General features: G+C 46.3%; 1 protein-coding gene across 1 annotated transcript in view; it reads right to left on the reverse strand.

Annotated features, from left to right (window-relative positions):
- The window catches only part of TMEM132A (transmembrane protein 132A), a 189,610-nt gene that overhangs the window by 6,220 nt on the left and 159,724 nt on the right, over positions 1-23,666 (reverse strand). Inside the window, exons 9-10 of the mRNA XM_063963116.1 lie at positions 17,443-17,737; positions 12,131-12,325 (exon numbers count right to left, since the gene is read on the reverse strand). Coding sequence (XP_063819186.1) covers positions 12,131-12,325; positions 17,443-17,737 — 490 coding nt within the window. The remainder of the gene's footprint in view (positions 1-12,130; positions 12,326-17,442; positions 17,738-23,666) is intronic.

Raw genomic sequence — 23,666 nt, forward strand, 5'->3', positions numbered from 1 at the left:
CCATATATAAGAAAAAAGTGTGCATGAGATACAATGTAATCTTAATAAAACATCAAGCACAATAATACAATCACAAATTCAACACGATTAAATCTAAAGGTTTTTTTTCGCTGTGGGAGTTGTCTGGGGTGCAGGGGTATTAAAGGGTCTGGCAGCAAGATCACAGAGGTGGCCATTAACAAAACAAAATTTAAGATATCAGACTTCATCACCTGCAATACTAGCAACGTGGTCTATGCAATTGAGTGTGAGTGTGGTTTCTGGTACATAGGGAGAACTTCCCGACCCCTTAAAATAAGATTAGGGGAGCACCTCAGAAACATCAAAAAATCCCTCGCCACCCATGCCTTATCAGAGCATTTTCGTGTGAACCACCAGAGCAACTGTAAGGCAGTTAAACAGTTTTGCGGTTTAAGACACATCAAAGGGGACTGGAGACGCAGTGATTTGGCGACCCAGTTGGCTAAAGCAGAGATGAGAGCGATCTATGAGTTAGGGACATTAAAACCAGAGGGCTCAAATAGTGACTTTGAAATCAAATGGTTTTTATAAGAAAAGATATATGAATGCATCTGTGATTTCCCACTCTTAGGGGTATATGCAATTAGCGGCGAATCGCGGCAAATTATCGCCGTTTTTTAATTCGACACAATTCGACAGGTGAATTCCGGCAGGTGGCTTCCGGAATTCACCATATTCAATGAAAAACGGATTCGACAGTCCCGCGGGCGAAAAACGGCCGATTTGCCGGATTTTGCCGCGATTTAAAAAAAACGGGGAAAAACCCGAAAAAAAATGGCGTGGGGTCCCCCCCTCCAAAGCATAACCAGCCTCGGGCTCTTCGAGCTGGTCCTGGTTCTAAAAATGCGGGGTAAAAAATTACAGGGGATCCCCCGTATTTTTAAAACCAGCACCGGGCTCTGCGCCTGGTGCAAAAAATACGGGGGACAAAAAGAGTAGGGTCCCCCGTATTTTTTACACCAGCATCGGGCTCCACTAGCTGGACAGATAATGCCACAGCCGGGGGTCACTTTTATACAGTGCCTTGCGGCCGTGGCATTAAATATCCAACTAGTCACCCCTGGCCGGGGTACCCTGGGGGAGTGGGGACCCCTTCAATCAAGGGGTCCCCCCCCCAGCCACCCAAGGGCCAGGGGTGAAGCCCGAGGCTGTCCCCCCCATCCAAGGGCTGCGGATGAGGGGCTGATAGCCTTGTCAAAATTGAAAGAATATTGTTTTTTCCTGTAGTACTACAAGTCCCAGCAAGCCTCCCCCGCAAGCTGGTACTTGGAGAACAACAAGTACCAGCATGCAGGAGAAAAACGGGCCCGCTGGTACCTGTAGTACTACTGGAAAAAAAATACCCAAATAAAACAGGAGACACACACCGTGACAAGTACAACTTTATTACACACTGCCGACACACACATACTTACCTATGTTGACACGAAGCAGTCGGTCCTCTTCTCCAAGTAGAATCCACGGGTACCAGAAAATAAAAGATAATTATACTCACCTGATCCATGGTCCAGAGATGTGTAAAGGGCCGCTGGGGGAGGTGATAGAGCTGCAGCAGGAGATGTCTGACTGACATCTAACACAGTCAGTGTCTCTGCTACAGCCCTTGAAGTCTTCTTTAAAATAAATATTCTTTAAAAGCTTCTATCAGGACTGCTGGAGCAGCCCCCCTGTTAAGTTCCTGCTTACTGCATGGCACCAACTACAAAACTGAGCTCCTGTGCACGGAGGCGGGGTTATAGAGGAGGCGGCGCTAGGCATTCTGGGAACAGTCAAAGCTTTGAGCCTGTTGGTGCCTTGGATCAAGATTTTACTCTACACCCCAATGTCATTCCCTGTGGAGCCCAGTGTACCCCGCAGCAGAAAGGTATTTAATAAGCTGTGATTGACAAGCACACGTCTGTTCTCTGCTCCTAGAATGAATGGCATTTTTGATGTTTGTGGAAACGTGTTTGCACACATCTGTTCTGCCTTCCTGTTATACATAGCAAATTAGTATTTAACATGTATGTAGGGGAGTTGCATTGCATGAGGTTACACAGAAGTTGAAGTGTTGAAGGTCAGTAATTGTTTTAAACTGGCTAAATAGTTAAAAGTTAGCAGCATGGATATATCTGATCAGTTGTTATTTTTATTATGGAAAGAACAATTGTGCCTAGCATATCAGTATATACAGTATATTCAATTCACGGTTGTAAAGCTGAACGGAATATGCTGGCACTGTGATGGTAAATGTTAATAACCAGAATTTACTATTCCTTCTGTCCTATGTCACAACCAGAGACCCAAAAGCTCAAGCTTATCTTTGTGGTAGACAGGTCCATGTATATTTGGGCACTGGTTTTTTTTCACAATTTTTGCTCTGTTCGCCACCACAATGAATTTAATATTAAACAATAGAGATGCAATTGCAGTACAGACATTCAGATTTAATATAATAAGATTTTACTTACCGGTAAATCTATTTCTCGTAGTCCGTAGTGGATGCTGGGGACTCCTTAAGGACGATGGGGAATAGACGGGCTCCGCAGGAGACAGGGCACTTTAAGAAAGAATTTGGATACTGGTGTGCTCTGGCTCCTCCCTCTATGTCCCTCCTCCAGACCTCAGTTAGAGAAACTGTGCCCGGAAGAGCTGACAATACAAGGAAAGGATTTTGGAATCCAGGGCAAGACTCATACCAGTCACACCAATCACACCGTATAACTTGTGATAAACTTACCCAGTTAACAGTATGAACAACAACGGAGCATCAGATCAACCCTGATGCAACCAAACATAACCCTTATGTAAGCAATAACTATATACAAGTATTGCAGAAGAAGTCCGCACTAGGGACGGGCGCCCAGCATCCACTACGGACTACGAGAAATAGATTTACCGTTAAGTAAAATCTTATTTTCTCTAACGTCCTAGTGGATGCTGGGGACTCCGTAAGGACCATGGGGATTATACCAAAGCTCCCAAACGGGCGGGAGAGTGCGGATGACTCTGCAGCACCGAATGAGCAAACACAAGGTCTTCCTCAGCCAGGGTATCAAACTTGTAGAACTTTGCAAAAGTGTTTGAACCTGACCAAGCTGTAATGCCGAGACCCCTCGGGTAGCAGCCCAAGAAGAGCCCACCTTCCTTGTGGAGTGGGCTTTTACTGATTTTGGAAACGGCAATCCAGCCGTAGAATGAGCCTGCTGAATCGTGTTACAGATCCAGCGAGCAATAGTTTGCTTTGAAGCAGGAGCACCCAGCTTGTTGGGTGCATACAGGATAAACGACGACTCAGTCTTCCTGACTCTAGCCGTTCTGGCTACATAAACCTTCAAAGCCCTGACCACATCTAGTAACTCGGAATCCTCCAAGTCACGAGTAGCCACAGGCAACACAATAGGTTGGTTCATATGAAAAGATGACACCACTTTTGGCAGAAATTGTGGACGGGTCCGCAATTCTGCCCTGTCCATATGGAAAACCAGATAGGGGCTTTTATGTGCTAATTCTGACACACGCCTAGCTGAAGCCAAGGCTAATAGCATGACCACCTTCCAGGTGAGAAATTTTAACTCCACGGTTTTGAGAGGCTCAAACCAGTGTGACTTCAGGAAACTCAACACCACGTTAAGATCCCAAGGTGCCACTGGAGGCACAAAAGGAGGCTGAATATGCAGCACTCCCTTTACAAACGTCTGGACTTCAGGAAGAGAAGCCAGTTCATTTTGAAAGAAAATGGATAGGGCCGAAATCTGGACCTTAATGGAACCCAATTTTAGGCCCAAAGTCACTCCAGACTGTAGGAAGTGAAGGAAACGGCCCAGCTGGAATTCCTCCAGAGGAGGAAGCAACATATTTTCGACCATATACGGTGATAATGTTTAGCCGTCACGTCTTTCCTAGCCTTTATCAGCGTAGGAATAACCTCATCCGGAATGACTTTTTCTGCTAGGATCCGGCGTTCAACCGCCATGCCGTCTAACGCAGCCGCGGTAAGTCTTGGAACAGACAGGGTCCCTGTTGCAACAGGTCCTGTCTTAGAGGCAGAGGCCATGGGTCCGCTGTGAGCATTTCTTGCAACTCTGGATACCAAGTCCTTCTTGGCCAATCCGGAACAATGAGTATTGTTCTCACTCCTCTTCTTCTTATGATTCTCAGCACCTTTGGTATGAGAGGAAGAGGAGGAAATACATAAACCGACTGGAAAACCCACGGTGTCACTAGTGTGTCTACAGCTATCGCCTGAGGGTCTCTTGACCTGGCGCAATACCTCTGTAGCTTTTTGTTGAGACGGGATGCCATCATGTCCACCTGTGGCAGTTCCCACCGACTTACAATCTGCGCGAAGACTTCTTGATGAAGTCCCCACTCTCCCAGGTGGAGGTCATGCCTGCTGAGGAAGTCTGCTTCCCAGTTGTCCACTCCCGGAATGAACACTGCTGACAGTGCTCTTACGTGATTCTCCGCCCAGCGAAGAATTCTGGTGGCTTCCGCCATCGCCACCCTGCTCCTTGTGCCGCCTTGGCGGTTTACATGAGCCACTGCGGTGATGTTGTCTGACTGAATCAGCACCGATTGGTCGCGAAGCAGGGTCTCCGCTTGACTTAGGGCGTTGTATATGGCCCTTAGTTCCAGGATATTGATGTGAAGGCAAGTCTCCTGACGTGACCACAGACCTTGGAAATTTCTTCCCTGGGTGACTGCCCCCCACCCTCGGAGGCTTGCATCCGTGGTCACCAGGACCCAGTCCTGAATGCCGAATCTGCGGCCCTCGAGAAGGTGAGCACTCTGCAGCCACCACAGGAGAGACACCCTGGCCCTGGGGGATAGGGTAATCAGCCGATGCATCTGTAGATGTGATCCGGACCACTTGTCCAACAGATCCCACTGAAAGGTCCTTGCATGGAACCTGCCGAAGGGAATGGCCTCGTATGATGCCACCATCTTTCCCAGGACTCGCGTGCAGTGATGCACAGACACCTGTTTTGGTTTTAAGAGGTCTCTGACCAGTGTCATGAGTTCCTGCGCCTTCTCCGTCGGGAGAAAAACCTTCTTCTGGTCTGTGTCCAGAATCATGCCCAGGAAGGGCAGACGCGTCGTAGGAATCAGCTGCGACTTTGGAATATTTAGAATCCAGCCGTGCTGTTGTAACACTTCCCCAGAGTGTGCTACGCTGATCAGCAACTGCTCTCTGGACCTCGCCTTTATGAGGAGATCGTCCAAGTATGGGATAATTGTGACCCCCTGCTTTCGCAGGAGCACCATCATTTCCGCCATTACGTTGGAAAATATTCTTGGTGCCGTGGAGAGACCAAACGGCAACGTCTGGAATTGGTAATGACAATCCTGTACCACAAATCTGAGGTACGCCTGATGAAGTGGATAAATGGGGACATGAAGGTATGCATCCTTTATGTCCAGAGACACCATAAAATCCCCCCCTTCCAGGCTTGCGATGACCGCTCTGAGCGATTCCATCTTGAACTTGAACCTTTTCAGGTATATGTTCAGGGATTTTAAATTCAATATGGGTCTGACCGAACCGTCCGGTTTCGGTACCACAAACATGGTCGAATAGTAACCCTTCCCTTGTTGAAGGAGGGGAACCTTGACCACCACCTGCTGAAGATACAATTTGTGAATTGCAGCTAACACTATTTCCCTCTCTAAGGGGGAAGCTGGCAGGGCCGATTTGAGGTAACGGTGAGGGGGCATCTCTTCGAATTCCAGCTTGTATCCCTGAGACACAATCTCTATAGCCCAGGGATCCACCTGGGAGTGAACCCACTTGTGGCTGAAATTTCGGAGACGCGCCCCCACCGGGCCTAGCTCCGCCTGTGGAGTCCCAGCGTCATGCGGTGGATTTAGTGGAAGCCGGGGAGGACTTCTGTTCCTGGGAACTAGCTGTATTGTGCAGCTTCTTTCCTCTACCCCTGCCTCTGGCAAGAAAGGACGCACCTCGGACCTTCTTGCCCTTTTGTGATCGAAAGGACTGCATTTGGTAATACGGTGCTTTCTTAGGCTGTGAGGGAACATATGCCAAAAAATTTGGCTTTCCAGCCGTAGCTGTGGAGACCAGGTCAGAGAGACCCTCCCCAAACAACTCCTCACCCTTGTAAGGTAAAACCTCCATGTGCCTTTTTGAGTCGGCATCGCCTGTCCACTGCCGAGACCACAGGACCCTTCTGGCAGAAATCGACATTGCATTTATTCTAGAGCCCAGTAGGCTAATGTCTCTTTGAGCATCTCTCATATATAGGACAGCGTCTTTTATATGCCCCAGGGTCAGTAATATAGTATCCTTGTCCAAGGTATCAAGTTCCTCAGATAAGGTATCTGTCCATGCTGCTACAGCACTACACATCCAGGCCGACGCAATCGCCGGCCTTAGTAAGGGACCTGAATGTGTATAAATAGACTTCAGGATACCCTCCTGCTTTCTATCCGCAGCATCTTTCAGGGTGGCCGTATCCTGTGACGGCAGGGCTACCCTCTTGGATAAGCGTGTTAAAGCTTTGTCTACCCTAGGGGAGGATTCCCAGCGTAACCTGTCCGTTGGTGGGAAAGGATACGCCATAAGCATCCGTTTGGAAACCTGCATTTTTTTCAGGAGATTCCCAAGCTTTTTCACATAACTCATTTAGCTCATGTGAAGGGGGAAAGGTCACCTCTTGCCTTTTTTCCCCATACATATAAACCCTCTTGTCAGGGACTGGGGTTTCCTCTGTGATGTGCAACACATCCTTCATTGCTATAATCCTATAACGGATGGCTTTAGCCAATTTAGGCTGTAACTTTGCATCATCGCCATCGACACTGGAGTCAGAATCCGTGTCGATATCTGTATCAACAATTTGGGATAGTGGGCGCTTCTGAGACCCTGACGGCCTCTGCGACATAGGATCAGGCATGGGCTGAGTCCCCGGCTGTCTTAAGGCTTCAGCTTTATCCAACCTTTTATGCAAGGAGTTAACATTATCATTTAAAACCTTCCACATATCCATCCAATCGGGTGTCAGCACCGTCGGCGGCGACCCCACATTCATTTGTTCCCGCTCTGCTTCCACATAGCCTTCCTCGTCAAACATGCCGACACACGTCGTACCGACACACCACACACACACACACACACACACACACACACAGGGAATGCCCTTTTTGAAGACAGTTCCCCCACAAGGCCCTTTGGAGAGACAGAGAGAGAGTATGCCAGCACACACCCCAGCGCTATATTTCCCAGGAATCACACAGTAACTTAGTGTTAACCCAGTAGCTGCTGTATATACTGTTTTTGCGCCTAATTTATGTGCCCCCCCCTCTCTTTTTACCCTCTTCTACCGTGTTTCTGCAGGGGAGAGCCTGGGGAGCTTCCTCTCAGCGGAGCTGTGGAGAGAAAATGGCGCTAGTGAGTGCTGAGGAAGAAGCCCCGCCCCCTCAGCAGCGGGCTTCTGTCCCGCGTTTCTGTGTAAAAATATGGCAGGGGCCCATGCATATATACAGTGCCCAACTGTATATATGCCCACTTTTGCCAAGAGGTCTCTAATTGCTGCCCAGGGCGCCCCCCCCCCCCCTCCTGCGCCCTGCAGTGACCGGAGTATGTGGGTGTAGTGTGGGAGCAATGGCGCACAGCTGCAGTGCTGTGCGCTACCTCAGTATGAAGACTGGAGTCTTCTGTCGCCGATTTCGAAGTCTTCTTGCTTCTGTCACCGGCTTCTGTCTTCCGGCTCTGCGAGGGGGACGGCGGCGCGGCTCCGGGATCGGACGACAAAGGGTGAGATCCTGTGTACGATCCCTCTGGAGCTAATGGTGTCCAGTAGCCTAAGAAGCAGGACCTATCTTCAGTGAGTAGGGCTGCTTCTCTCCCACGTAGCAGAGAGTCTGTTGCCAGCAGATCTTTCTGAAAATAAAAAAACCTAACAAAATACTTTCTTTTATAGCAAGCTCAGGAGAGCTCACTAAGTAGCACCCAGCTCGTCCGGGCACAGATTCAAACTGAGGTCTGGAGGAGGGACATAGAGGGAGGAGCCAGAGCACACCAGTATCCAAATTCTTTCTTAAAGTGCCCTGTCTCCTGCGGAGCCCGTCTATTCCCCATGGTCCTTACGGAGTCCCCAGCATCCACTAGGACGTTAGAGAAAAGGGGTTGAACAAAAATATTGTACAAACCATTTAGGAATTGCAACCATTTTTATACACCGCCCCCTATTGTCAGGGGCTACAATGTAATTGGACAAATTAACATAATTATAAATAAAATGATAATTTTTAATAATCTGTTGAAAATTCTTTGCAGGCAATGACTGCCTGAAGTCTGGAACTCATGGACATTGCCAAATGCTAGGTTTGCTCCTTTATTATGCTTTGCCAGGACTTTTCTGTTGTTAGTTTTGTCTTAAGCATGTGAAATGCATGCTAATCGAGTTGAGATCAGGGGGGCCATTCAGACCTGATCGAACACTAGGATTTTTCGCTGCGCTGCGATCAGGTCAGAACTGCGCATGCGTATGCACCGCGTTGTACGGCTACAAAGCAGATCGTTGCTGGGCGATGGCTTGTACGAAGAATCCATTCGCATAGCCGATCGCAAGGAGATTGACAGGAAGAAGGCGTTTGTGGGTGTTAACTGACCGTTTTCTGGGAGTGGTTGGAAAAACGCAGGCGTGTCCAAGTGTTTGCAGGGCGGGGTGTCTGACGTCAATTCCAGCCCCGGACAGGCTGAAGTGATCGCAGCAGCGGAGTAAGTCCTGGGCTACTCAGAAACCGCACAAAACTTTTTTGTACCGCTCGGCTGCACATGCGATCGCACACTTGCAAAGCGAAAATACACTCCGCTATGGTCGGCGACTATCTGCTTGCAGCAGTGCAAAAACCCCTAGCAAGTGATCAGGTCCGAATTAGGCCCCAGGTGACTGACCCTGCCATTAAGTGGTGGCTGCAGCACACACCACACTTTGCATGGGTGGGGGTGGAGGTGGATTCTGAACTGTATAGGGAGCTACAGTCTGCTTAGATTTGGCCAGATTTAGCAGTGTTTATTGGACAGGTTCACAATACAGGTGGATAGTGACAAAAAACTTACTGCAAAAGCAACTCTTTAGTTTTTTTTAATGGCAAAGAACTAGAATATACTGAAATGGCAGCAGTGACACACACCACACTTTGCATGGGCAGGGCAGGGTTAGAACATTAAAAACATGCATTCAGTGTTGTATGAAATATATGTGCTGGCTGCCTGTCCCTGGGGATCAGCAGCACTGTGTGATTCACAGCCACCAAAGCACCCAGGACGCAGCAGCATTCAGATTCACTACTCCTTCTAAGCCTGCCCGCAGACTCCCATTGGCTAGTTTCACAGGAGTCTGGGGGCGGGCTTAGAAGGAGAAATGAAGCCGAATGCTTTGTCCCGGGTGCAGTGGCGGCTGTGAATCGCACAGTGCTGCTGATCCCCGGGGTAAGGCAGCCAGCACATATATTACATACAACACTGTATGTATTTTATATATGCTAAAGTGTGTAAAGTGTGGTGTGCACCACTGCTGCAATTGCAGTATATTCTACTTCTTTGCCTTGAAAAACAGAGTTGCTTTTGCAGAAAGTTTTTTGTTACTATCCACCTGTATCGTGAAACTCTCCAATCAACTTTGCAAAATGTGTGACTCTAAACAGACAGTAGATCCCTATACACTTTAGAATTCATCCGACTGCTTCTGGCTTCGGTCACATCATCAATAAACACTAGTGACCCAGTTGAATTGAAAGCTATGCATGCACTGCTTCCAGTGTGTTTTCCAGATGATTTGGTATTCTTCAGATCACGTGCCATTCCAAACCTTCTACAGTACTGTATACTTGTTTCTTCCCATCGCTCTGGTACAGGTTGATTTTAGTTTCAACTGTGCAAGGAATGTTGTACCAAAAGTGGACTGGCTTTTTTAAATGCTTTTGGCAAAGTCTAATCTGGAATTTTTAACCTTGAGGCTTATGAATGATTTGCACATTGGGGTGAACCCTCAGTATTTGCTCTTATAAAGTCTTCTCTTTAATGTAGACTTGGGGGCTGATTCAGAACTGATCGCTGCTGTGTTTTCGCACAGCGGGCGATCAGGTCTGAACTTCACATGCGCTGCAGCGTGCCGGCGCATGCCAGAGATGCGATCGGCATCTCAGCCCAGCGAACGCCACTGCCTGATTGACAGGCAGAGGCTCTTGCTGGGCGGGAGGGGTCTGGCGGCATTGGGCCACTGTTTTGGGGGCACGGTCCGGGCAATGCAGCTGTGCCCAGACCATGTGGGGGCCTACTCTTCAGGTACAAAAGAATCGCCACTGTGCGTTGCTTTTGTACCGGTGCGGAGGGGGCAGAGCTAGACATGCGGGGCAGACTAGCCCTGCGCTGTGCGTTTCCCCGCATGTCTGTGAAAGTGATCGTAGATGTGCTAAATTTAGCACATCTACGATCAAGTCTGAATTACCCCCATGGACAATAAAATTCTTACCTCCTGGAGTGTGTTCTTCACTTGGCTGAATGCTGTGAAGGTTTTACTTTACCATGAAAAGGATACTGTGCTCATCCACCACTGTTTTCATCTGTACACATCCATGCGTTTTTGTATTGCCAAGTATACCGGTGCATTCTTTTTTTCTCAGAATGCACCAAACTGTTAATAGGGCTACTCCTAAGGTTCCTGCTATCTCTCTGATGGGTTTTTTGGAGGGTTTTTGCAGCCTAAGATGCAGCTCTCTCACTTCTATTGAGAACTCCTTTGACCACATCAGGGGCATTTCTAGAGATGAGAAGGCTTATGTGCAGGATACGTTTGGGCCCCCTCCTTTTTAGCTGGCAGTGCTATCCCAGATTCTAGAGTGCATGTGATGCAGCCATTTTCCCAGTGATTTTACCTACTGCGCATGCAGAGATTTCTGCAAAACTGCTGCGCCGCGGGACCCCAGAGGGTAAGTATGAAAAATAATGGGTGCATGGTATGCAGTGTAGGCCCACCCAGGACCCCGGGGGCCCGTGTGCACCGCACACGGGCATAGTATGGTATGCTGGCAGCCGGAATCGGCGGTCAGCATACCGACAGCTGGGCGAGCACAAATGAGCCCCTTGCACGCGCGCCACACTATTTATTCTCCCTCCAGGGGGGTCGTGGACCCCCAAGAGGGAGCCCCTTGCACGCGCGCCACACTATTTATTCTCCCTCCAGGGGGGTCGTGGACCCCCAAGAGGGAGAATAGTTGTCGGTATGCCGGGTGTCAGGATTCCGGCGCCGGTATCCCAACAGCCGGCATACTGAATACCACCCCCGCACACACTGGCACCATTAGAAATACGCTAGTGGACCACATGTTGTGTGTTTACAGCAAGAGCATCTAAGTGGAAATGCCACGCTTGGAATCAACTGCAGACCTTTTGCCTGCTTAATTGATGTAAGAAATAGCAAAAGAATAGCTCACACCTGTCCATGAAACAAATGTCCAATTACTTGTACAGATGGAGCCATGCTAGTCATGGATCTGCCTGTGCCTAGGCGCGCCTAACTATGAGAGAGTCTCCGTCCGGGAGGGCGCGCGTGGCCATGATGGAGACGCGCCCCATTCACTAAAATGGAAGAGCGTCTCCGACCGGGGCGCGCGCGTGTCCATGATCGAGACGCACCCCACCCCATTCTATTGAATGGGAGAGCGTCTCTGTGCACTCCCGGCGTGACTAGACAGACGAATCGCCTGGTCACGCCGGGAGTACACGACTGCGATGGAGTTGCCTCAGATGAGCGTGGCTCCATCTGTAGTTCATTAAAAAAAAAAGAAGGGGGTTGGGGGCTACATATTAAATAGTTCCCATTCCTAGACCCATCCTCCACTTTGGATGTGAATACCTGTAAATTCAAGATGATAGTCTGCACTTTAAAACCACATTCATTATACTGTATATCCCATATGTTTTGGTAAACAGCTAAAAGATAACAAAAAAATGTGTAATTGTAAAAGCAGGTGCGTGAGTTTGAACAAATAAGCTGCAGGCTGGACACTTACCCTGTTGGTGAATTACTTGTTGTGTGAAACAAAAAAAGCAGCCTACATGCAAATAAATCTACGTAAGAAGTTGTGTAACTAAATGTCAATTTACCTGTTTTGGAGTCATTGCTGCTTCTTGGGATTTATATAAAACACTAAAAACACCCGGATGGTTGATATTAGATGTGCTGACAGAGAGGGAAATACCCCACAGCAAGTGTGAACGCAGTTCCAAAATTGAGACTGTTTCTGATGAGACAGAGATTGTTTGTTCTCCAAGGATGGAATGTGAGAGTGGAGATCGCACCTATAAAAATGATGTAAAAACACAGTGTCATAAAAAACACCAGAGGGAATTTCCAATTACTGTAGCTGAAAATTCTTATTTTCTAATTACATAAAGCAGTATAAGAGATTCGAGTGTCTCAGGGATGGTAATATGATACAAATACACTAATTCAGCAAATCATATATATATATATATATATATATATATATATATATATATATATATATATATATTTTTTTTTTTTTTTTTTTTCCTGTGGTGGTTCTACCAGAATATCTAAAATAACAACACAGTAACTTTGCATGACTGTGTGAAAAGTTACAGTACAGTCAGCATGACCAAAACAGTTCGTACCTCTTGACTTTGTGGCATGTACTGTAGACTTTCATGAAGAGGGTGACACAAAGTAATCTCTCCCATAATATACAAAACTAAAACAGGGATTACCTTTACTGTTTGTAAGAATAAGAAATAAGGGAATTTTCAGGGGAATTGGGGAAGGTCACTACTTCCTCCCAATCAGCCATACAAGTAAGAGATTTACAGAAGACATATAAAAGAAAGAGAACTCAGAAGATCAGATTTCCCATTGTTGAATACAAATGAAATGGTCATCAGTGCTTCAGCAGACAATGTAAATAAATCTAAAGATTTAATCTCTACCTTTGAATGGGCTGGTTGCAGTCAGTATGGTGTGACTGCTTAATGTGTGGTTATAGCTTTACATACTGTATAAATTTGTGAACACAACTAACAGTACTTTTATATACTGCTAGCAGGGTCAGGACAGCACTATGCAGAGACCAGTGACAGGACCAGACCAGAGGCAGAGGAGGATGTTGTTGTTAGAAGTGGATTAGTGCCTGAAGAGATGGCGTTGTGCTATCCATAGGGAAGATGTCCAGCGGATATTTATGAGTGCTCAGGTTTTGGAACCAGAAAGGGGATAGTTGTGAGGTGCTGTAAGCCCACACCCCACTATGGATAGAAGCTGTTGACGTTTGCTGCAAGTTCCACTGCCAAACAGCTTCTCACCCTGGAAAACACCTCGCCTGTTGTCAGAGAAAGCAATGTCTGCAGGAGTGAGCCACTGCTTGTCAGCTGGTGAAACAGACGCTGACCCTGTACCCAGTTTCCCCTAGTGAAGAAAGCTGCAAAGACCTAGCTCCAGTCAGCGCGGCAGATGGACATCAGTGCTGTTATGGGGCTGGTAAAATTAGGAAGCAGTCCCCTGCCAAAGCCAACCTTACACAGAAAAATGACGATCAGCTAATTAATGGGAGTCCAGATACCCTGTTTGAGTACTGAGGCACCCCTATAACTTTACATACCACTTGGGGACAGTTTAGAGGGGAGAGAGAGAGAGCTGTCTATTTTAAGTTAAGAGTATTTCTTCATCCATAACGGTCTTGTTGAACGGTTAGCTAGTAAGAAAATGCATGCAATTACACATACACAGCGAGTGTTTCACCCTAAGGAGGAGATGTACTAAGTCTTGGAGAGTGATAAAGTGGAGCGAGATAAACTACCAACCAATCAGCTCCTAACTGCCATGCTACCGTCTGTGTTTGAAAAAATGACAGATATGAGCAGATATAAAACACACTGGACAAAATAATCTGGAATGCGGAAAGACAAAGTGGTATGAGTACAATGACGCGGGCGGGACAAGTAGATGGTGACAGTAAAACTATTGGATGAGTTATTGATACAATGCAAATTTGTTGAGATTGTCTATTTTTTCAGGTGGAACCATGGGACGTACACGCAACGTGACAAAGTGGTAAATGGGAGGCCATAGCCTGGAGGAGGTGGCGGCGTTTGTTGGTATGCCCTCAAAGACAGTGAGCTGTATCCATTTACAATGGAAGAAGCATGGACACCAAGAATCTCAGCGGCAGACCAGTGGGCGAAAGTCGATCATGACAAATTGAGACCAGAGGCATTTAGGATACCCAGCAACCACCAATCAGTTCCAAATGCGTCAGGGACAGTACAATGCCGGACCCAGCCAAACAGTCTCCGAACAAACACTTCAGTGCAAACTGTATGGGTTACAAATTTTCAGTCGTATAGCACAGGTGCGTTCCAGTTTAACAACCATCCAATAGAAACAGCTTCTGACATGGGCCAAACAGCGTGTCCAATCGCATGAAAGCGGTGGACTATGAGACATTGTTGGATCATCCGGTTTTGCCATTTGTCCAATTTGTGAAAGACAAAGACCATCTCGTGGATTCATTGCTTCAGGATGATAACTGAACAGTGCATTGCACTAGCATTGTGCAGGATTGGTTTGCAGAGCACCAGACTGACGTGCCACATCTCACGTGGCCCTCCAATTCGCCAGATCTCAATGTTATTAAGGAAATTTGGGACATGTTGGAACCGGCTGGAAAGAAGAAACGCAAACACCCCCACTTGGTCATGGTATGGGAACAATTAAAGCATTAAAGGTGATGTAACGCCATATTAACGTCTAACCATGAGCATTCCATATTATTTTGTCTGGTGTGTTTACAACCTATCAGCTCCCATCTGTTATTATTTCAAACACAGCCTGTAACATGGCAGTTAGGAGCTGAATGGCTGGTACTTTATCTCTCTCCACGGCTCAGTACATCCGCCTCCCCCCTGCTTATTGGAACTGCTATTTGAGTATTGACAAAAGGTTGCATGATATTACACAACTGAATGATTCATGGCACTGCATGCAATTTCTGGCTTTCATTTACGCTATACTGCAATACTTAATGTTTAAGGGCAATGGCCTGTATGCAATTCCTGCTTTTCATTAATGTTATGTTAAAATGGTTATCACATATTGGTAGGGAACATATACAATTAGCTAAATACTGTTTAACCTTCAAACTACTATGTTAATTGTCCCTATGATCTGGTGATATAGGGACAGATGTACTAAGCTACTAAAGTGGATAGAGATAAACTACCAACCAATCGGCTCCTAAATGTCATTTTTCAATGACAAAGAAAAAGGCAATAACTAAGTATTACTATAACCCAAGTTAAAGAGCAAAGACAACCGACAGCAATACCAACAGGGCAGGTAGGTATGAGAGCTGTTGCTAGATTGCAATCCTATTTCATAGCACAAATAAAGCTTGCAGATCGTAGATTCCTGCAAACTACAGTTTGCTGGGAAGCTTGCCACCTAGCTAAAGCAAACTGACAGATTACAACACACCTTGTTGCTGCGTGGATGAACTTGATTTTATCTAAATCAGAAGGCCACCAATACAATTTGGCATCGGTTCTGGTAGATGACCAAGGGGCTGCATGCAAAATGAACTGGAGAGACAAGCCCTTTGAGGCATCCGCTCCCAAAGGGAAATCCTTGAATACAAGATGTGTCAATTCCCTCCCATTTCATACCTGAAACAATCCAACCTCAGGTAATAGAGGGCATAGCAGTTATGAGTAGTTTTCTGCAGGTGACGGACAGCTAATATCTTGTCTGTAAGGAGTCGTGAGAGACTGATACTATGCAAGCTTATGTTCTGAAATATCTCTGATGACCTCGAATTCCAGTGAAATTACAGAGATAAAAAGGTACTGTATGTGTATGTGAATAGGTGCAAAGCAGACACCTGTTGGTAAATATTATTTAAGTGTATTATAAATAATTCTAAAAAAGGTAACATGTCACAAATTTACAAAAAACAAATAAGTGACATAAGTATTGCAGATAAGAATACGTTTCTATTAGAGACTTTACAAATATAATACAGTTACAGCAAGGTTACAGTTAAAACTTTTAAAGTTATTTTTAGTTAGCCATTCTGTGGGACTTGATGTCACTAGGTAAATACACTCTCTTTGTGGAGTGTTCTACTCGAAGATAGTTATAGTTGGTTACTCAGCAATATATATTGCAGCCGGCATACTCCTACGTTATGATGCTGGGAGTGACTGTGAAAGAGCCCCTCCATTTTCCTCCAGTGGATGTATTTGCTCATCAGTAGGTGAACTGTTGTAAAGGTGCTCTCCGTACTGATCTAGTTAGTGAATACAGACAGGAGCGTCTCTGAATCTACAAAGTGCTGTCCGTCCGTGTTGTGTTCCTGCTGGCATACCCCTTGCCAGCAGAACGGCTGATGGCAACCTGCAGCTGCCTGGAGGATACAGAGGTCCTTGCTGTTTCTATGTGTACAGCAGGCAGACCAACCGTTTTGCTTGGCCAATGGCACTGTGCTTCGTCTGGGATGTTTTCATCAGTGTTAGGGGTGTGTTTATTGAAACGTTCACTTTCATTTCTATTGGATGAGGTGGGTTGGGCCCTTTTGTCTATCTTCTGTGTTGTTACAATCTCTCCTAATTATAGAACGGGCAGTATAAATATTGGTTCTTTTTTTCAACATATCAGCTGTTTAGAATTTCTCTAAAAAGTTCACAACTATAGTTCAGATCTATTTGACAGACATAAAAATTACAGAACATAATAACAGTCTATGGGGGAGATGTACTAAGCCTTGAAAAGTGATGATTTCACGGTGATAAAGTACCAGCCAATCAGCTCCTAACTGTCATGTTACCCGGCTGGGTTTGAAAAATTACAGTTAGGAGCTGGTTGGCTGGTACTTTATCACAGTGAAATATATCACTTTTCAAGGCTAAGGGGTCTATTTACTAAGCCTTGGATGGAGATAAAGTACCGGCCAATCAGCTCCTAACTGTCATTTTTCAAACACAGCCTGACAGCCTATAGCATGGCAGTTAGGAGCTTTTTGACTGGTTCTTTATGTCCATCCACTTTATCTCCATACAAGGCTTAGTAAATAGACCCGTTAGTACATCTCCCCTCATAAGTGATAAAATCTCTGTATCACTAATCAGTATAAATTGACAATAATATGTTGCATATACAGTATAAGAATATGAAAAGTAAGAAACTTTATGAGTTACTGAGGACACGTTGATCTAAGTTTGCCTGATACAGTATGGATTCTATGAATAGGTCGGAACCCCTTCTGGCCTAAAATTGTCGGAAGCTGCCGTCTTTCCGACAAGACGGCAGCTTTCGACAGTTATAAAAACAAAAAACAAAACAAAAAAAAACCCAACAACAATAAGAGACTTTCAAAAATCTCACACAATCCTTAATCAAGCCACTTTACCTCAACAGATGTGACTCCTGGCTGTTGACCAATAAGAACTGTGCCTTCCTCATCTAGACGTGCAATGCGTTGATCTCTGATGACAGCCTGACTTCTGATAAGGGGTGACACATCCAAAAGCCAGTCATTACCCAACAGGTATGTCAGCTGACGACTGCCATCTAAGGAATGAGCCACAAAGTAGGCAAGAAAGCGCACCCGAGCCCTCTGGTACTGAGGACGACAACTCTGAAACCTACTATCTGTTGCAGCTCTGTGATCTCCAGTGTTTTCCTCCTGAGCATGGCCCGAAGACCTGAGAGAAAGGCAGTCTGTTAAAGCAGATGTTTAATCCTATAAAATATAATATTCACTGTACAATGACAGGTCACAGAAAGTTTCATTTGGAGTACACTCATAATCATTAGTGCCACTACTATGTGGTGTCCTACAAGGTTTTATACTATCCCCCATGCTTTTTGCAGTATACATGCTACCACTGGGTGAAATAATCAGATGCCATGGCATGGTCTCCCACAGCTATGCAGATGATACACAACTGTACCTGTCCTTTGCTCAGGGTTCTGAGAACCCAATAATAGGATTTTAATTACCTACCGGTAAATACTTTTCTTGTAGTATGTAGAGGATGCTGGGGTCCACATTAGTACCATGGGGTATAGATGGGTCCGCTAGGAGACCATGGCATTTTAAGAGTTTGAGAGTGTGGGCTGTCACTAACATCACGCCACCCGACCGGCGGCGCAATGTTAGTGACATCACAAACTCATCATTATGGCAATCATAAATTAAGAGGGAAGTCCAGGAATTGAGCATTCTGTCCCTCTTGGAGAGGGTCATGTTGGGAGATTTGCATTAAGCAGCAGTAAACCGTTGCTATGGTGATGGGAGCACAATAGTGAGTCACAGTTTGTGATGTCACTAACATCGCGCCGCCGGTCGGGTGCACAGTCCCGCTTCCAGGGACGGCGTTCACATGGTGGTATGCTTTAAAGATATAATAATCAACGCGTTGGAAAGCGACTGCAGGAGGATCCGACATTGTATTACGTCACTCAGCCTGCGCCCACGGGTGTGAGAACGGAGAAGGATCGTGTGGGAACCAGCCGAGCGAAGACGGACTTAAAAAGCCTCACAATCCCCAACTTAAAGGTAGGCAGTGTCAGGAAAAGTGAGACAGCTAGCCCCGGACCACCGCCGCAGTGAGGGACGAAAAGCCGGCAATTAACGGAACCCACAAGCGGACTCCTGCATAAGCACTTAAAAGTGCTGTAAACATTTATTAATTTAACCCTTTATTTTCACAGGTGTTTGCACATATTTAGTTCAACCATAATAGCGTTCCCTGATCCCGTTTTTTACATTTTTACAGGGTTAGCTGGTCACATCAGTTGCGCATTTTCCAACTACAGGAATTCGGTCCAAAATGTATCCATATTTTTAAAATACTTTACAAATCACCAATGGCTTTCCTAACAGTTAACTCAAAACATTTTCAACTTTACAGGGGGACACGACAAGGATGCCCTCTTTATATCCTTCTTTTCTATCAATCCATTGATCCGCTGATTTGACATTCCATGCAACTGACTGAATGGCAGGGTATCTTTATATCAAATCAAGAAATCAAAATATCAGTTTTTGCTGATGACCTTTTATTGTATTTTCATAATCCCAAACATGCTCTTGGATAAGTTGCATGATTTTGAATCAATAGCCGCTTTTTTGATTCATTTTACAAAGACGGAAGCATTAGGATTCTACTCTGAAGCTAGATAGGGTTGGGTTGATTACTTCCCCTTTAAATGAGCATTGTCCACCATTAAATATCTAGATATTGCATTCCCCTAACACCCCCCTCAATCATGCTTGTCTACCTTAAATTTCACCCCTCCGGGAGAAGCCTGGAGAGGAGATGCTGCAGGAGACTTTGGGGGGCGGGCCGGGCTGTGAAATCATCAAGCCCCGCCCCACATAGAAAAAAGCCACGATTCGCATCATTTTAACCGCTTCCCCAACCCACCCCACGGACCCCTGAATGCGGGAGACTATCTCTCCATCCTGCCCGCATCACTAGGGTGCGAGCAGGATGCAGGAGACCTGCCTACTATTCCGTGGGTGCGGGAGGCAACCCCAAAAAACAGGAGCCTCTCGCAGCTTCCGGGAGAGTATGGTAAGTATGCCCTCAATTGTACTTTGTCAACTACCCTAAACTTTCAAAACAAACATTTGCTGATTTTAAGAAATGGAGCACACTCCCGCTCTCATATATAGGTAGATGACATGTAATCAAGATGGTTAGCTTCCTTCGTATTTTATATAACTTCCAGATGCTGCCTTTCCTTCTCTCAAAGAACGAGTTGCAACTATTAAATAAAGAAATGCAATGTTTCATAGGGGCAAATAATTATAAATTACAACAGACTACTGACTTTGGTGGTATGAACCTACCTTGTTTTCGGAGATATTCACTGGCAGCCAACTAACGCTTTGCAATGGACTGGCTAGGTCAAACTAACAACTACTGATTTTCACCTAGAACAGGCATTCAGTCTCAATCTCCATCTTGCCACTTTACTCCATACCCGCCCCTCTTACCTACCACGGGACATTAAAGACAATATACTCAGCCACCACATGTATCCACTAATGGGAGAAAAAGTGAGTTATAAGGAGACAATTTCAAGAGAATGGGTTTGTCTCCAGTGAAATTGTCTCCTTATAACTCTCTTATTCTCCCATTAGTGGATAACTCTGCTTTCATCTTTGGTCATCCTTCCCATTTTGGGCCTCATTCGGAGTTGATCGCGGCAGCAAATTTGTTAGCAGTTGGGCAAAACCATATGCACTGCAGGGGGGACAGATATAACATGTGCAGAGAGTTAGATTTGGGTGGGGTGTATTCAAACTGAAATCTAAATTGCAGTGTAAAAATAAAGCAGCCAGTATTTACCCTGCACAGAAACAATATAACCTATCCAAATCTAACTCTCTCTGCACATGTTATATCTGCCACACCTGCAGTGCACATGGGGGGTCATTCCGAGTTGTTTGCTCTGTAAATTTCTTCGCATCGCAGCGATTTTCCGCTTAGTGCGCATGCGCAATGTCCGCACTGCGACTGCGCCAAGTAAATTTGCTATGCAGTTAGAAATTTTACTCACGGTTTTTCCTTCGTTCTGGTGATCGTAATGTGATTGACAGGAAGTGGGTGTTTCTGGGCGGAAACTGGCCGTTTTATGGGTGTGTGTGAAAAAATAAGAATTTACTTACCGATAATTCTATTTCTCGTAGTCCGTAGTGGATGCTGGGAACTCCGTAAGGACCATGGGGAATAGCGGCTCCGCAGGAGACAGGGCACATCTAAAGAAAGCTTTAGGATCACCTGGTGTGCACTGGCTCCTCCCCCTATGACCCTCCTCCAAGCCTCAGTTAGGATACTGTGCCCGGACGAGCGTACACAATAAGGAAGGATTTTGAATCCCGGGTAAGACTCATACCAGCCACACCAATCACACTGTACAACTTGTGATCTGAACCCAGTTAACAGCATGATAATAGAGAAGCCTCTATAAAAGATGGCTCACTACAACAATAACCCGAATTTTTTGGTAACAATAATTATGTACCAGTATTGCAGACAATCCGCACTTGGGATGGGCGCCCAGCATCCACTACGGACTACGAGAAATAGAATTATCGGTAAGTAAATTCTTATTTTCTCTGACGTCCTAGTGGATGCTGGGAACTCCGTAAGGACCATGGGGATTATACCAAAGCTCCCAAACGGGCGGGAGAGTGCGGATGACTCTGCAGCACCGAATGAGAGAACTCCAGGTCCTCCTCAGCCAGGGTACCAAATTTGTAGAAGTTTACAAACGTATTTGCTCCTGACCAAGTAACTGCTCGGCAAAGTTGTAAAGCCGAGACCCCTCGGGCAGCTGCCCAAGATGAGCCCACCTTCCTTGTGGAGTGGGCATTTTAAGATTTTTGGCTGTGGCAGGCCTGCCACAGAATGTGCAAGCTGAATTGTACTACAAATCCAACGAGCAATCGTCTGCTTAGAAGCAGGAGCACCCAGTTTGTTGGGTGCATACAGGATAAACAGCGAGTCAGATTTTCTGACTCCAGCCGTCCTGGAAACATATATTTTCAGGGCCCTGACCACGTCAAGCAACTTGGAATCCTCCAAGTCCTTAGTAGCCGCAGGTACCACAATAGGTTGCTTCATGTGAAATGCAGAAACCACCTTAGGTAGAAATTGAGGACAAGTCCTCAATTCTGCCCTGTCAGAATGAAATATTAAATAAGGGCTTTTATATGATAAAGCCGCCAGTTCTGACACACGCCTGGCTGAAGCCAGGGCTAACAGCATCGTCACCTTCCATGTGAGATATTTTAAGTCCACAGTGGTGAGTGGTTCAAACCAATGTGACTTTAGGAAACTCAACACAACATTGAGATCCCAAGGTGCCACTGGAGGCACAAAAGGAGGCTGTATATGCAGTACCCCTTTTACAAATGTCTGAACTTCAGGCACTGAAGCCAGTTCCTTTTGGAAGAAAATCGACAGGGCCGAAATTTGAACCTTAATGGGCCCTAATTTTAGGCCCATAGACAGTCCTGTTTGCAGGAAATGGAGGAAACGACCCAGTTGAAATTCCTCTGTAGGGGCCTTCTTGGCCTCCCACCACGCAACATATTTTCGCCAAATGCGGTGATAATGTTTTGCGGTTACGTCCTTCCTGGCCTTGACCAGGGTAGGGATGACTTCATCTGGAATGCCTTTTTCCTTCAGGATCCGGCGTTCAACCGCCAAGCCGTCAAACGCAGCCGCGGTAAGTCTTGGAACAGACAAGGCCCCTGCTGGAGCAGGTCCTTTCTTAGAGGTAGAGGCCACGGTTCGTCCGTGAGCATCTCTTGAAGTTCCGGATACCAAGTCCTTCTTGGCCAATCCGGAACCACGAGTATAGTTCTTACTCCTCTCCTTCTTATGATTCTCAGTACTTTTGGTATGAGAGGCAGAGGAGGGAACACATACACTGACTGGTACACCCACGGTGTTACCAGAGCGTCCACCGCTATTGCCTGAGGGTCCCCTGACCTGGCGCAATATCTGTCTAGTTTTTTGTTTAGACGGGACGCCATTATGTCCACCTTTGGTTTTTCCCAACGGTTTACAATCAGGTGGAAGACTTCTGGGTGAAGTCCCCACTCTCCCGGGTGAAGGTCGTGTCTGCTGAGGAAGTCTGCTTCCCAGTTGTCCACTCCCGGAATGAACACTGCTGACAGTGCTATCACATGATTTTCCGCCCAGCGAAGAATCCTTGCAGCTTCTGCCATTGCCCCCCTGCTTCCCGTGCCGCCCTGTCTGTTTACGTGGGCGACTGACGTGATGTTGTCCGATTGGATCAATACCGCCTGACCCTGAAGCAGGGGTTTCGCTTGACTTAGGGCATTGTAAATGGCCCTTAGTTCCAGAATGTTTATATGAAGAGATGTCTCCAGGCTTGACCATAAGCCCTGGAAATTCCTTCCCTGTGTGACTGCTCCCCAGCCTCGCAGGCTGGCATCCGTGGCCACCAGGACCCAGTCCCGAATGCCGAATCTGCGGCCCTCTAGAAGATGAGCACTCTGCAACCACCACAGGAGGGATACCCTTGTCCCCGGTGACAGGGTTATCCGCTGAAACATCTGAAGATGCGACCCGGACCATTTGTCCAGTAGGTTCCACTGGAAAGTCTTGCGTGGAATCTGCCGAATGGGATTGCTTCGTAGGAAGCCACCATTTTTACCCAGAACCCTTGTGCATTGATGCACTGAGACTTGGTTCGGTTTTAGGAGGTTCCTGACTAGCTCGGATAACTCCCTGGCTTTCTCCTCCGGGAGAAACACCTTCTTTCTGGACTGTGTCCAGGATCATCCCTAGGAACAGAAGACAAGTCGTCGGAACCAGCTGCGATTTTGGAATATTGAGAATCCAATCGTGCTGCCGCAACACTACCTGATATAGTGTTACACCGATCTCCAACTGTTCCCTGGATCTTACCCTTATCAGGGAATCGTCCAAGTAACGGATAACTAAAATTCCCTTCCTTCGAAGGAATATCATCATTACGGTCATTACTTCAGTAAAGACCCGGGGTGCCGTGGACCATCCCTACGGCAGCGTCCGAACTGATAGTGACAGTTCTGTAGCATAACCTGAAATACCCTTGGTGAGA

Source organism: Pseudophryne corroboree, chromosome 3 (genome assembly GCF_028390025.1).
Source record: "Pseudophryne corroboree isolate aPseCor3 chromosome 3, aPseCor3.hap2, whole genome shotgun sequence".
In the NCBI taxonomy this organism is placed as follows: Eukaryota; Metazoa; Chordata; class Amphibia; order Anura; family Myobatrachidae; genus Pseudophryne; species Pseudophryne corroboree.